Below are 14,343 nucleotides of genomic sequence, written 5' to 3'. Positions count from 1 at the left end.
TAGAGTCAGAGTTCATTATTCTGAATGTTTGTTTCTTTCCTCTCATCAGGCTGATTTGTTATCAGTAATATTTATAATACATGCAGTGTCTACCCAAAAAAACGTTACTAATTCAGGGTAAAGATGACTAAATTACTACCCTTTAGAGGAATGGGGGGGGAGGGACAGGAATTTTGCAATATTAGAAAATTGAGACCATGTAAACCAGGGTGGGAAAAGTCCCGTGTCACAATCCAGCTCTAAAAATTGTTTTTGGGAGGTATTGGGAAAGGTAGAGTCACAAGGGAAAGTGACTTATATGTAGTACGTCACAGTGGGTGAGTGGCAGGGTGTGGAGGGAAAGCTGCACTTACCTTATTTCCAGCATTGTACATTAAAAGGCCCCAATTAGCTCAAACAAACTGCAGGAAAAATGTATTACCAATCAGCACGATTATTTTGACACTGGAATTGTGCTTGCTATCAACAATGTTCTAAGTGTGTTACTATTTCTTCACCCTCTCCAGTGGAACCTGGTTTGCAAGTCTGCATGGAAAGTCCATATTGCCAAGTTTTCATTACTGGTTGGATTGATTATTGGGTATTTGGTAACAGGAAGCTTAGCAGATTGGTAAGTTCAACATTTTCTATTTTTTTCTTTTTGCACATGCTTGTGTGGCTGAATGTCAATTATATTTGGGCAATTCCACATTTAAGAGTGGGGTAAGAGGGCGAATTCCTCATTTAAACGGGGGTCTTGTACCCGAGTGAGATTTATTTTCCCTCGTGTAGGTGGTTGCGTACACTTCTTGATAGATGAAAACCTTGAGGCTTGTGCATTCAGTGAGCAAGTGTCCAAATATTTGGGGAAGACCCAACTGGAGATTGATCCAGTTTCTGTCTGTGGGTGAAGCTGCCTTAAAATTAAAAGTTAGCGTTGGGTTTTATTTGACTGTTTATAAAATAGAAGAGCGTCTTAATAATATTGCTGTTGAGAGCCTGTCTTCTAATGATCTAATTCCCATTTAATTCTTTAGGATTGGCCGACAGCTGGTGCTGGTGCTCTCGGTCATGTTCATGTTGGTCTTTGGATTGACAGTGGCGCTTTCAGTGAATGTGACAATGTTCAGCACATTAAGGTTTTTTGAGGGATTCTGCCTGGCAGGAATATTTCTCACACTCTATGTAACACGTGAGTAGCATTTAATAAAGCGGCTATGTTAGACGTGCAAAATTCTTGGCAGCCTCAATCAGAAGCCTTCAGTGTAAATACTTACCCACTCCTTATTCTCTCTTGCCCTCCTGCCCCCCCGATGTAATTGACCGCAATGTTAAATTGATTTGCTATTTTAACCCGCAAACCAAGTGGCAGAGATGTGATGGCTTCTCTCGCCAGGCCAAACCTGCTGGGAGCAGATGCCAGGGCCAGAAGAGGTCCAGTATGCTACATTTTCAATTATTTTTTTTACTTTCCTTGTGGGCCAGGAAGAGACTCCTCTGACCATTTGTCGCTCCTCGTGCACTTATCTTATGGCAGCCTCTTGCCACCTAATTTTAACAGCAGGGGTTTAGTTTGGGAAGTTGGCAAATGGCGTGTTAATGAGACCTGGCTGTTTAAAATCGGTGGAGCCTCGCTGCCTCCATCCCTGGACTTGCAGGTGGCTCACCTTTTTGAGATGTTCCTGTCCATGAGTTGAAATCAAGCCTCTTGCTGATCTTCAGGAAACTAACCTCCTGTGGTTACGTTCCTTCTTTTATCATATGCCTGAATTTTTCGAACACCTTATCAAACACTTTCTTAAAATCCATACAGACCACATCTGGATTCACTTTGCAGTTCTTCTGTCTATCTGATTGGTCACTTCACCACAGGAAAAACTCCACTAAATTAGTTAAACATGACTTACCTTTTAACAAATGAATTCCGGCTGTCTTTGATTTAACCCACACATCTCTAAATGCTTACAAGTTTGATCTTAAGCGATGAGCAATGAGTTTTCTCACGGATGATGTTAGGTCAATAGGTCTGTAGTTACTTAGTTATCTTTCTCTCCCTCAAATGTATGCCACACTCTCTGCTCAGCAGCCCCACAGCACAATTTGCACGTTTAAGGAATATTGAATAATTGTGGCTACAACTTCCAGTTCCTCTTTGACTTCTTTCAAGACCTTAAGGTGCATGCTATCAGACTCCAGTGACTAATTCACAGCCACTCCAGAACAATTTTCCACATCCTCATCAAGTACAGTGTTGCCCATGAGAAATTGCTCACTCGCTCCTAGCAACACAGTTTCAGCCACATACCACTAATTTCAATAGAAGATGCCTTGCGTGCACTCGCACAATATAAGTAAATATACTTTGTGTGTATATTTACGTAACAAATGTTTTCCCCAATTCACTAACCATTGAATAAAGGACAATTTGTACACCCTGCTTTTCATTTTACCAAGTTATCTACAAACCCACAAAGGTTAAAGTGCACATACGTATAGCTTCTGGCTGAGTACTGAGATAACATGCCCAAAAACAATATGTTTTACTGGTTTATTTTATTTGCCAATCATAATTGCAATTTATTACACCCGGATTCCCAATTAGCTACGTATGTGGTATCCTATTGCTCAATGTTGATCTAATACACACGCATTCTTGCATCCATTATTATTAGTAAAAATGTATGCAAAATATTTATTCAACATTTCCACCATTTCCTCCTTTCATTCCTGAGATATTCTAAACTTTCTTTAACTATTTATTTACTTATAAAAACATTATCATTTTTTTTTTTTGAAACCTCTCCTAAATCTCCCTTGTCACCTCCCTACTGCACTTTCTATGTTCCTGATCTTTTGGTATTGTTAGCTCAGGGTTTATTATATGAGCACTTTTTAAGTTTCAGTTTCGTCATAATCCCTCATGGTTCAACGGGGTGTGAAAAGATCGAATTGGCACTGTTTGAAGGAGAGCCAGGAGTTGTGGTATCCTAGCCAACATTCCTCTCTCTCTTTCTTTCTCTCTCAACAATACTTGTCTTTCACCTTGTGCAAGTTTGTGGGATCTTGTGCAAATTGACCGCCCCGCTTGCCAACGTAGCAATGACTGCACATCGAAAATGAATTCCTTGGATGTGAAGGCGCCTAGCGTTGTGCTGAGAGATGTGATTATTTGTGGAATAAATTCAAGTTCCCTAATGTACAGAACATGCACACAATAGGCTGGATTTTGCACTCAAAATGCAGCACTCAGCCTGTCCCCCCGCCCCTGACCTGTCTCAGATTTTATGGGGGTCAGTGGAGACGTCGGGCCTTTAGGCCTATTGAAGCCCGTAGTGGCCATTTTCTGGCCACTTAAGGGTCTCCATTCTACCATCACTACTATTAGCCTATCTGTGGAATTCTTTACCGCAGAGGGCTGTAGAGGCTGGGTCGTTAAGTATATTCAAGGCTGAGATAGACAGATTTTTAATCAGTAAGGGAATCAAGGGTTATGGGGAAAAGGCCGGGAAGTGGAGTTGAGGATTATCAGATCAGCCATGATCTCATTGAATGGCGGAGCAGATTCAATGGGCCGAATGGCCTACTTCTGCTCCCTCGTCTTATGGTCTCATTTTTCTGCAGTGGGGAAGACCCACGTTAAGAGGGTAGCCCGGCAGCTTTAGCTGCGTAGGGTGGGGGAGGACCTCTTTATTTTTGGGGGGGTCTCCCTGTGCCCTTCAGAGTCAACCTCCTCCTCAAGATCATCATACCCTCCCCCCCCCACCCCCACCCCCTCAACCAACCCCCAACCCTTCCCCCGGCCCATCAAACACAGTCCCCCTCACCTATCACCCCTCTTGCCGGGGCCTACCAGCTTGGCTTGGATACCCTCTAAGGCAGGACTCCCTCCCGATGTAGGGGTGGAAGACTCACAAGCCAATTGAGCTGCTCCCAGCATTACTGCTGGCTGCGCTGCAGCCAGTAATTGTGTGTGGGCTCCCCCTTGGCTTTTTAAGCTGGTTTGGGGGAGTCAGGGATCACAATTCCATGTATATCCTTTAAACTGCTCTAGTACGAAACTTAAACCTGTTGTTAATGGGACCCAGTCGCTTTTCTTAAAAGGCAAACAAATTTATTAACGAAATGGTTACTGATTTATACAATGTTAAACATGAAGTATAATGTGTACATAAATACGACTAGGCATCGGTACAGCTAGACCTCGAGTTGAATATAATAAAATGCATGTACTTTATTTATCTGTAATTCCTGCTCGTTAACAGTGGCCATGTCACCGGTCCATGTCCAATATCATGGTGAGGAGGGGAATGGTTTATTTTATGCTACCTGAAGACCTGCCTGTTTGGGTTAGGGGAAAGGCCTAATCTTAACAGACCTAGATGTAGAGTCAAGCCTTGTGGTGCAGGGCAGGGCCAAGTCTGCAAAGAGCAAATAGGAGGCAAAATAAACCCGGTAGTGGTGCCCCCAGACTTGCTTTTCAAAACACTGAAAGCTGTAGGAAGATGGGAGCGTTGAAGGAAATAAGGAGTTCCACAGTTTCAAGATTTGAAAGACTGCCTATTTCCACCTCAGTAACATCGCCTGAGGCTGCTCCTGTTTCAGCTCATCTCATTGGTGCGTCTGTCCCCTCTGGACCCGACTATTTAAAAGACTGAATTGGAACATTTGGCTTTATCATGGGTGTATATTCTTCTTTCCTGTACAACGGACCTTTCGCTCTACAATATTTTAGAATGACTTTGTTTTTTTAGAAAGCCATCACCGTCTCCCAACATAAAGTGGCTCTTCCATTACCAGTGGAAATTGCTTTGGGCCTGACAGTCCACAGGATTGCCACCAGTCTGCTGCCTTGACCAGCAAAAAAACCCCCAGACTGTTCTGAATTTGGGATTCTCTGGGGACCCCACCAAAGCTTTGACAGAAGGTTAGTGTTAGTCCCACAAAATGTGAGGGCCCTTTAACTGGCTGCTGCTACATGGTGGAATGGAAAATTATGCGACCGTATAAATCAGCTGAGCGTGCCCTGAAATTAGGTAAAATCTGATTTGACTCGAGAACGAAGATATAATTGTTCGTATTTACTGTATCGTGAATTCGCAAGTACTTTTCCAGCAAAGCATTGTCACCTTCCGCTCATGTGAAGCATGTGACTTGCTTTGTAGCTGTGATGTTACTGGACGTGAAAGATTTTCAGATATCATCAGAAAGTTGCCTGTAACATAAGCAGGAACGGTGTTGTTTTTTCTTTCACTGTAAAACTTTGGAGATACCTGAATGAATGTGGACTAGGGCTGATGATCGTGCTGTATCGATGACCTGTCTCCCACACTTGCAGCAGCACTTGAGGTCGGGGCGCTGTACAGCTGCTGTTGCCTCAACAGATAATCTTAAAAAAATTGTTTACAAAACAAATGGTTTCAGATACCATCGTGGGTGGAGATTTTAGATATGTTTACTTTGCGCTCCAGCGCTATGTTCTGTTGGGAGCTTGTATTTGTAGTTCTTCCGGCTCTGCTATTAATCCAGACACGCACGATATGGTCTACGCATTTGCTTTCCTCCAGCTGGTAGCCTATCATTTTGCAGTTAGGTTGAGGCTGCAGTTTTGTGGGTCTGTGAACGCTGTTCATTCCCAGAACCTCAGGTTGTGCGGATGATGAAGGGAGGCATGTGCATTGACAGTCAGTCTTTCGGTTGTATTGTTATCCTTTGCATGAACAAACATCCCACTGACAAAGCACCACTGTTAACACAGTGTGTGGTTAGGATCACCTCTCACCAATGTGTAGACTTGAGACCAGTGGACTCCTATGTGAAGCTCTACTGTTTATCGATGATTCAGTATTTCTTCATTTCTCTTGACCATCTCTAAGGCCGCCTATTTCCATCTCTGTAAGATCACCTGACTCTGCTCCTGTCTTAGCTCATCTGCTGCTGAAAATCATTCATGCATTTGTTACCTCTAGACTTGACAATTCCAATTCACTCCTGCTTGACTGCCTGTCCTCCACCCTCCATAACCTTGAGGTCAACCAAAATGCTCTGAAGGCTGTGTCCTGACTCTCACCAAGTCCTGCTCCCCTATCATGCCAGTCCTCACTGACCTACCTTAGCTCCCAGTTAAGCACCATCCCACTTTTAAAATTTTCATCTTGTTTTAAAATCTCTCTGTGGATTTACCCCTCCCTAACTCTGCAGTCTCCTCCAGTCCTGTAAATCTCCGCTATTTGTGCTCCTCCAATTCTGGCCTCTTGAGCATCCCCAGTTTTAATCACTCCTCCATTGGTGTCTGTGCCTTCAGCTGCTTAGGCCCTAATCTCTGGAATTCCATCCTTAAACCTCCCTCCCTCCTTTTTAAGATGCTCCTTAAAACCCACTTCTGACTGGTTTTCAGTGTCAAATATTGTTTTATGATGTTGCCAAGAAGCACCTTGGGATGTTTTATTTTGTTAAAGGTGCTATATAAATACAAGTTGTTGGCTGCTTTGCTACTATATAGAACAAGAGAATACATTTTATTGGGCTCTTTCATTATGCGTAGATTTTCTCTGTACTCATCTTCTGAGGGTCCCAAATCGTTGACGTTTCCATGGCTTCTGTTGATTGATTAATTAATTCCTCATCTACATTGGAACCCATCTTGCATAGATTATCACGGGACTGACCGTAGTCATGGGTCCTCGCTGACTTATGGGAAACTATTGTTTATTGTTTAAGTTATGTTAGATAAACAGTATGGTAGAGACACTGAAGCACACATGTTTGTAGTATGGAGGCAGCTTGATAACTTACTGGCTGAAGATAGAATGAACCATCTGCTCCATTTATTTAATGGCCCTTTACCTGAACTTCTACTGCTGTGTTGTTTTGTGTTTCTCTACCCCTGTTCTAAATATGGTGGCTCCTGCTGAGGTGCCATTTGATGGAGAACCTCGGGTATCTTAATCAATGGCCATATTTCATTTGTGTCTACACGGTGATGGCAGGAGCCTATTCGGCTGTATGGTGCATCACTGTCAAGCCTCATCTTGTCTTGGCACCTTCGCATGATTTTCTACTGCCAGTGGGTGGGATCCCCACCACCCACCCAATCCGCCCCCCCCCCCCACCCCCCAAACCACCCACCCACCACCAGGATCATCCGGTCAGTGGGCTTTTGACTGGGCTGCCGAATGACCCATGGCAGGTCCTGCCAAGACTGGGCTGGAAAATACCGTCCAGTATTTGGATAGTAGTCAGGACTGGAAATGTTGGGCGATTTTTCATTTCATCTTGCTAGCCTGCTGGATACTGAGGCCAATTGCAGGACTCTTGCACTCGGTGTGATGAATGCCATACCACGTTGCAGGGATTGAACTTGGGGTGGATATAGTCCAGTACCACACCAGCTGACACACCTACTTCTGAACCTTTGGTAAACTTCCGTCTCTTCATACGTCATCTGAACTGCTTGTTAACAAGACGCACCCACCACCAGGAACATCCAGTCCCGCTTCAAGTCAGTGGACTTCTCGAGCTGCTTCACTTGTGCGCCTGTGGAGTGGCTGGATCGCCGCTGGTGGCTGCTCATAATTAGTCCCAGCGCCTGGTGGTTGGCGTTCCTTTTGGTTTCTGCCCACACCTCCAGCAGCTCCCGAAGGCACTACCGATCGTTACTGAATGGCACACACTGTTTGCACAGCTCATTCCTTCTCTTAATGACGGGCGTTATAGCTCCTGCAGGAAGGGGAGAACCGTAGAAAATAAAACTTTGCAAGTGAACCAAAGTTATGCCCTGGAAAGCGGGTGGCGTGGCTTTAGAGAACACTGGCAGCTGGTGTCCCAGCTGCTTCTGCTTTCCCTGTTGCTTGTTGATAATGCAATCTCAAAAAGGGATTGAAATGGTATGAGCAAACCTGTGATGGGCATGTGATCCAAAAAGTACAGCACGTTCCGTTTGTTCCACAGTTAAACACAACTGTTGCATGCCAGGGATCGTTGTGGTCTTTGCCAATCGGTAATAACTGCTTAATGTAGCGAGAGAGTGTTTGATTTGCCTGATAATTAGACCAGAATAACATGTACACTTAAGGAAATGGACCTCTAACCTCCTATAGGTTGGGGAGGAGAGGTACATCTTAGGTTGATCTTGTTGGATTGATCTAAACTGTCATTTGTTCTAACTGCTTTCAGTTTTTAAACTAAAAGTTGAAATTGCTTTTCAACTTGTTGTGAAACACCCTTCCCTAGAAAGAGCTGTTTGTTAATATCTTGTATGCCAGAAACAATTGAAGCAACGAGAGGGAGCGTTCGATAAATCACAATATTTGCGCCTCTGCGCAGCTCTAACATTTTTCTTCAACTCGTTTGCCAGAGGGACTTCTGGAAAAAATAAATTTGATTTTTTTTTTTTCCCTGCAGACCTTTCACAGCAACCTGAGAAATAGCCTTTTTCTTTATTCTTTCATGGGGTGTGGGCATCGCTGGCAAGGCCAGCATTTATAGCCCATCCCTAATTGACCTAGAACCGAGTGGCTTGCTCAGCCATTTCAGAGGGTGGTTAAGAGTCAACCACATTGCTGTGGGTCTGGAATCACATGTAGGCCAGACCAGATAAGGCCACCAGATTTCCTTCCCTAAATAACATTAATGAACCAGCTGGGATCATGGTCATCATTACCCAGACTAGCTTTCGATTCCAGATTTTTATCAATTGAATTTAAATTCCGGCAGTTGCTATAGTGGGACTTGAACCTGTGTCCCCAAAGTATTAACCGGGGCCTCTACGCATTATCACTACTCCACCAGCTTCCCTCTAAAGTTCGAGAGGGAAGGAGGATAGTTCAAAAATAATGCAGTGCTTTATTTTCGGAGCATGAGGAAAAAGCCCACTGGCTGAGATTAGCAAGTTGTACGTTAGATTTCTCTATCTTTGACTCCGCTGCCTTGCCTGGTAAATTTGTTCCCAATGTTTATCTCAGCTTTTTCTTTGAGTATCTGTCTGTGTTAAAATTGACGTTTTGTCAGTTTTACACCTCTTGGCGCCATCAATCCGACTTTCTTCTGACAGAATATTTTGGGTCTAACCTTATCTAAATCGCTTAAAACTTTCACTTCCCCGTAACATTTTACTGACTCTTGATGCTTGTCTGGTCATCCTCTCTTTCTTCTTGGGTCACCCTTCTACATTTTATATTCGTCCCTGTTGTTATTTTCCCTGCATCCTTTCCATTACCTACACGTCTGTTTTAAGAGGTGGTGACCAGAATGGTGCACACTACTCCCAAGTCAGGTCTGACCAGAGCATTTAAATCTTTGACATCACATGTCTTCCGCTGTTCTGACTATGGTCTCAACATTCCCTCTGCTTTTTTAAAATTGCTTCTCCATGTTTGCCTCTGCAAGAAACTACCATGACTACTGCCGTTCCCCAGTCCCTCTCAAAGTGTTAATTTCAGCTTGCGCCTCATAGGTAGGCCTGTTTTCAAAAAGATCCATTTTGCCGTATTGGCCTGTACAAAGCTTGAAACTTTGTGACTTGAAAAGAAATTCATCTGCCTATCACAGGAGTAAATAAACCTCAGAGTTTTAATCCATTTGGAATGTGGAGAGGGACCTGCTGGGACTGGTTATTATAATTGCAGCAAGATTTGCCATGTCAGCTGTGGCTCACTGGGTGGTACTTGTGCCTCTGAGTCGGAAGGTTATGGGTAGTTCCACTCCAGACGGATGTTCCCCCTCATTTCTCTTTGCCTGTTTTTGTTGCACAGCGCCGTCCCCTTAAGATTGCTGCACCATCTCGCATGTGGACATCTTAAAGGGGCTGTTGTTTGTACGCTGCCTGTTTGCTCCTTGCATGGTACGTTCTGGGTCGCTACACAGCTGTGTACTCACAAAACATTTACCTGCAGCACAAAAATCTAGGCTATCGTTCCAGTGCAGTATTGAGGGAATGCAGCACTGTCAAAGGTGCTGTCTTTTGAATGAGATGTTAAACTGAGGCCCCATCTACACTCTCAGGCGGACTTAAGATATTCCATTGCACTATTTTGAAGAGGAGGAGCAGGGAAGTCATCTCCAGTGTTCTCAGCCAATGTTTATTCTTCAATTAGCATTACTAGAACAGTTTACCTGGCCATTTTTACTTTGCTAACTGTGGGAGCTTGCTGTGCATAAATTAGCTGCCACATTTTCTACAGTACAATAGTGACTACACTTTGAAACTACTTCTTTAGCTGAAGAGCACTTTAGGGCTTCCTGAGGTCATGAAAGGCATTCTATAAATACAAGTCTTTAAGTTTTTTAAACTGTTGTTTGTGGGTTGCTACATGCATTAGAGATATTTGCATAGTTACATAGGTACTTGTATGAGTGAGGCAGCTGACTAGATCTGTCTGTACAAGAGGGAGTTGCTCACTTACCCGCAGTATGTTTTCTATTGATTCTTTTTGTATTCCATTTCCTGCGCACAGCCTTTATTATCCAGGTATTAATTTCAACAGTGCTGTCTGTGTTTTTCTTTTAGTCGAAAACCAAATAGATGCAGTGAAAAACCTCTTGGTGAAGTTAAAGAAAGGTGTGTTTCACCAATACGAGCTATTGTAATGAAATAAAAATTGTTACTTGGCCTGGCCAAGTATCTCCCTCTGGCAGCAACCTGGACACTTTCCATATTACAAGTAGCTTCATGGAGAATGAGAATTTGTCTGTGACATCTTTTGATTATCTGCTCCTATCACTGCTTGCTTGTCCCTACAACCACCCCACCCTCAACTTCTCTCCCCCCGCTCCCCCCCCCCCCCACCTTAAACCAGCTTATATTTCACCTCTCTCCTAACTATACTTCAGTTCTGTTGAAGGGTCATGTGGACCCGAAACGTCGACTCTTTTCTTCTCCACCGATGCTGCCAGACCTGCTGAGTTTTTCCAGGTAATTCTGTTTTTGTTCATGGAGAATGACATCATTTCAGTTAGAATCACAGAGAAAGCCACAGCTTTGGAATTGCAGTTTAATGCTTTTTTTTATTTTGGGAGCAAAATCAGTCCGCGTTCCTGCTCCTGATTGCTGTTTCCTGATCCCTGTTGGAGTGTATGTGTGTGGACATCTGTTGAGGACAGAATCATTGTGTCCATGGTCAAGCAGCCTGCCACCACTCAATATCAAGCCATGAGTAATGGTGATGGTGGTGAGGAACTGGAGGATTGCTGGCACCTGTTGCACTAGTGTGAGCCCACACCCCGTCGTTGTTGGGCTGGGCTCATTCTTGACCCACTACGGTTGAGTCTTCAGGGCTGGTTCGCCGGTGGTGTAAAATGTGACTCTATTCTTCAGCCACTCGTTATCGAGAAAATAGCGAGAGGCGTAAAATGGAGGGCTGATCCGATATCACGAGCAAAATTCAAATTAGCCCCTCTGCATTCACCTCTTTTCTGATCATAATATTTCCAAATTTTAGGGGTCATTTGTAATTTTATTCTGCAAGTGTTCTAGGCATGTTAGTGTGTTAAATAACAGCCTTATCAGTCAGTGACAAAGTAATGGCACTCACCGCTGACCTCGGAGAAAGCTGCCCTGAAATATCTGGTGATCTCTACAGCAAGGACTTTCCTTTTCCCGATGTCATTGTCAAGGATACTGATGTCAAGTCAAGGAATCTCCAGGCAATTCGCAACAATGATGTCATCAAGCAGTGTAGGCAGCCAATCATATAGAAGTAATCTCACTGATTGCAAATAAACAGGAAGTAAAATCACTTAAGCCCTTCACTTTTAATTTTGGATTTTACAAATCAAGAAATAAAGGTAGGGATGTAAACGTGAGATTAAAATAGGAGCTAAAATATTAGGAACTTTAAAAAAAATTATCTTAAATGTGGAATTTCTTATAATAGAGAAATTTGACATTCAGCAAATATAAAATTACTCATTCAGGACCAGAGGGACTGTTTAGCAGTAATTATGAAATTAGTACATTGTTAAAAACGCAGTTACATCTCATTCAACAGATATACCTTTTTATTCCCCAAGGGCTTTTATAGCATGACCAAGAGTGAATGTTCTTGCTTGTTCACCGGTTTCCGGGCTGATCTCAACAGTGCATCCTGTGGGGAAGCATTGAATCAGTGAGAAAAACTTGTGGAGCTCTGTGTTTAACTGCGCATGTGCAGACTCCAGAAAGTGCCACAGCTTCAGAGGAGTAATGATGGTGAATGTTGACAGGTTTGTAATCATTGCTACAGCAAAATCCAGGGCAATATATACATAAAACATTGTATTATATTGATACACAATCAGTGACAAGTGGGAAAATAGATAATCTCGACAACTTGTACCTGTGATGATTGTGTTAGCCTATAGTGAAGAGTCCTGCTTCAACATCATGAAGTAGGCTTCCAGTCTGGAGTATGTTAACAGCAAGTCTTTATTAACAACTCCAATATGCCACAGCAACGCTGCTTTTACACTGTAGTGTTGGTTTTGAACCAATGCCACAGTTTTATTGTAAACGCAGCTTCAAATTGGAGTCGAGGCCCCACCTGGAATTGGAATGGAGTGAAGTTAGAGAGTTCCTGGTGGAATGACTTCCCCTCCCCTTAGCTTTGGAGTCAAGTTGAGCTTTCCAGTCTGATTTAGTGAATGCACTCCTTCAATTCTACAACAGTTTCACCTAAAGGAAGGCTGGGTACTTAAGTCAAAAAAGAAGGGTGAGAGGAAGGTGGTGTTGTAAATATTTGCCTTAAATTCATTGGCTAAACCTTTGCCAAAGTTGATGACAGTATATACTCATGTGAAAGTCGACCCCATCATTTTTAGCCTAAAAGCCCATAAACCCTCATATAGCTCTTGTAAAAGTTGACCCTTTAGTTTTTCAGGGATCAAAGCTCAAATTTCAGAACCAAGTTATAATCCTGGAGATGTTAATGATTTGATTTAATTGAAAATACTAAGAAAAATGAGCACTGGTAAATAAATACTTAAAACATTTCTACGTTTTAAGTTTTCTTCTTGTTTTTATTTATTGAAATTATTAACGTGACCATATTATGAATAATAATTAATATGGATTCTTTTAGTGTTGTCGGTTTTTACTTTGTTCCATTGCAATGGTCTTTTTTTTCGGGGGGGGAGGCAAAACTAAACGCGCATGTCAAGCCCCAAACTTTACCCGTGTAAAAGTTGACCCCTAACAACTTTGGCCTAAAATGATTGGTCTCCAGAGTTTGATTTTGACGTGTGTATATATACGGTAATACATCTTTCAAAAGCCGCAGAAGCTACTTGAGGGGAGCTAAATGTATCATTTTACGCCACAGGACAAAGCTTTGTGCCCACAAGTGCATTCTTTGTTAATAATTCACACAGATAAACAGCTCTGGAATTTTTAATTTGAAGCATGGTGTGGAGTTTATTCGCACATTCCTAGGTGTGTCAAGAGGCTAGAAAATGTGAGAGAATGGTTGGGGTATTTGAAAGTTTAGTGGGTGATATTAATGGCAGCTGATTCATTTGCATCTTACTTTGAATTACTGAACAACTTCTGTTGTCCCTGGACCACGTTTCAGAAGCCTGCCAGGCCCTTGAGAGAAAGAGGCACCTATAAACCTGTGGACTTTTCTGAGCAGAACCAATGAATGGAATGAGTTTTAGCACTGTAAATGGTTGGTTGTTTTAATGTGGCAAATCATTTTATTTTTTCAGCGTGGTGGGGGGTGCCTTGGATTCAGCTTTTGCTACTGCCTTTTGATAAATCATTTTTAATAATTTAACATAACGCCTTTTTATTGAACTAGCCTGTGGAGCAAGCCAGCACAATAAAACAACTATTCAAGGAGACCCAGGCTGTAAAGCTCCTTGTTTGCAGTTGCTGAGGAAGTCAAATTCTTGTTTTTATTGTAAGGTTTTTTTTTAATTTACTCCTTTTGGGTTCTTTTCTGTGATTTCATCTGTTTATAATTGGGCCATCAAATTTGTGCAGGCTGAATAAATCCAATTTTATTACACGGATGAACTGGGATTTTTACTGTTGTTTTAGGGATACACAATCGTGGGAATCCACAATTCAGTTATTTTTAATGAAGGCAATAGTGTCTGCCCTTGGTTACACTTACTCTCTAGTAAGTTTAGCTAGGGCAGTGAAAAAAGCTATCCACAAAGTTCTAGGGATCTCTTGGCATGGACTTCCCCTTTGCCTGGCATCTGTTTGAATCTGATTTTAAGTCCAAGTGTCCCAACAACTGTGATGTCATGGAGCAGGATAAGTAACCAATCACGTTGAAGTATTCTCACAGCCAGCAAGCCAGGATGTAAAAGCCGCTGAATCCCTTCACTTTTAATTTTACAGATAGTGAAAGATATGGCTGTGACATGCACATGGGATTAAGTTAG

At 42.6% G+C, this 14,343-nt stretch overlaps 1 protein-coding gene across 3 annotated transcripts in view; it reads left to right on the top strand.

Moving 5' to 3' along the window:
• Window positions 1-14,343, top strand: part of slc22a23b (solute carrier family 22 member 23b) — a 96,351-nt gene that overhangs the window by 16,287 nt on the left and 65,721 nt on the right. For all 3 annotated transcript variants that reach the window (XM_078539547.1, XM_078539545.1, XM_078539546.1), the window contains exons 2-3: window positions 507-610; window positions 1,017-1,171. In XM_078539547.1, the coding sequence (XP_078395673.1) occupies window positions 507-610; window positions 1,017-1,171 (259 nt within the window). The remainder of the gene's footprint in view (window positions 1-506; window positions 611-1,016; window positions 1,172-14,343) is intronic.

This window comes from Cetorhinus maximus, chromosome 3, assembly GCF_964194155.1.
Source record: "Cetorhinus maximus chromosome 3, sCetMax3.hap1.1, whole genome shotgun sequence".
NCBI lineage: Eukaryota > Metazoa > Chordata > Chondrichthyes > Lamniformes > Cetorhinidae > Cetorhinus > Cetorhinus maximus.
The sequence above is the reverse complement of the archived record's forward strand: the minus strand, read 5'-3'. Positions and strand labels throughout refer to the sequence as shown.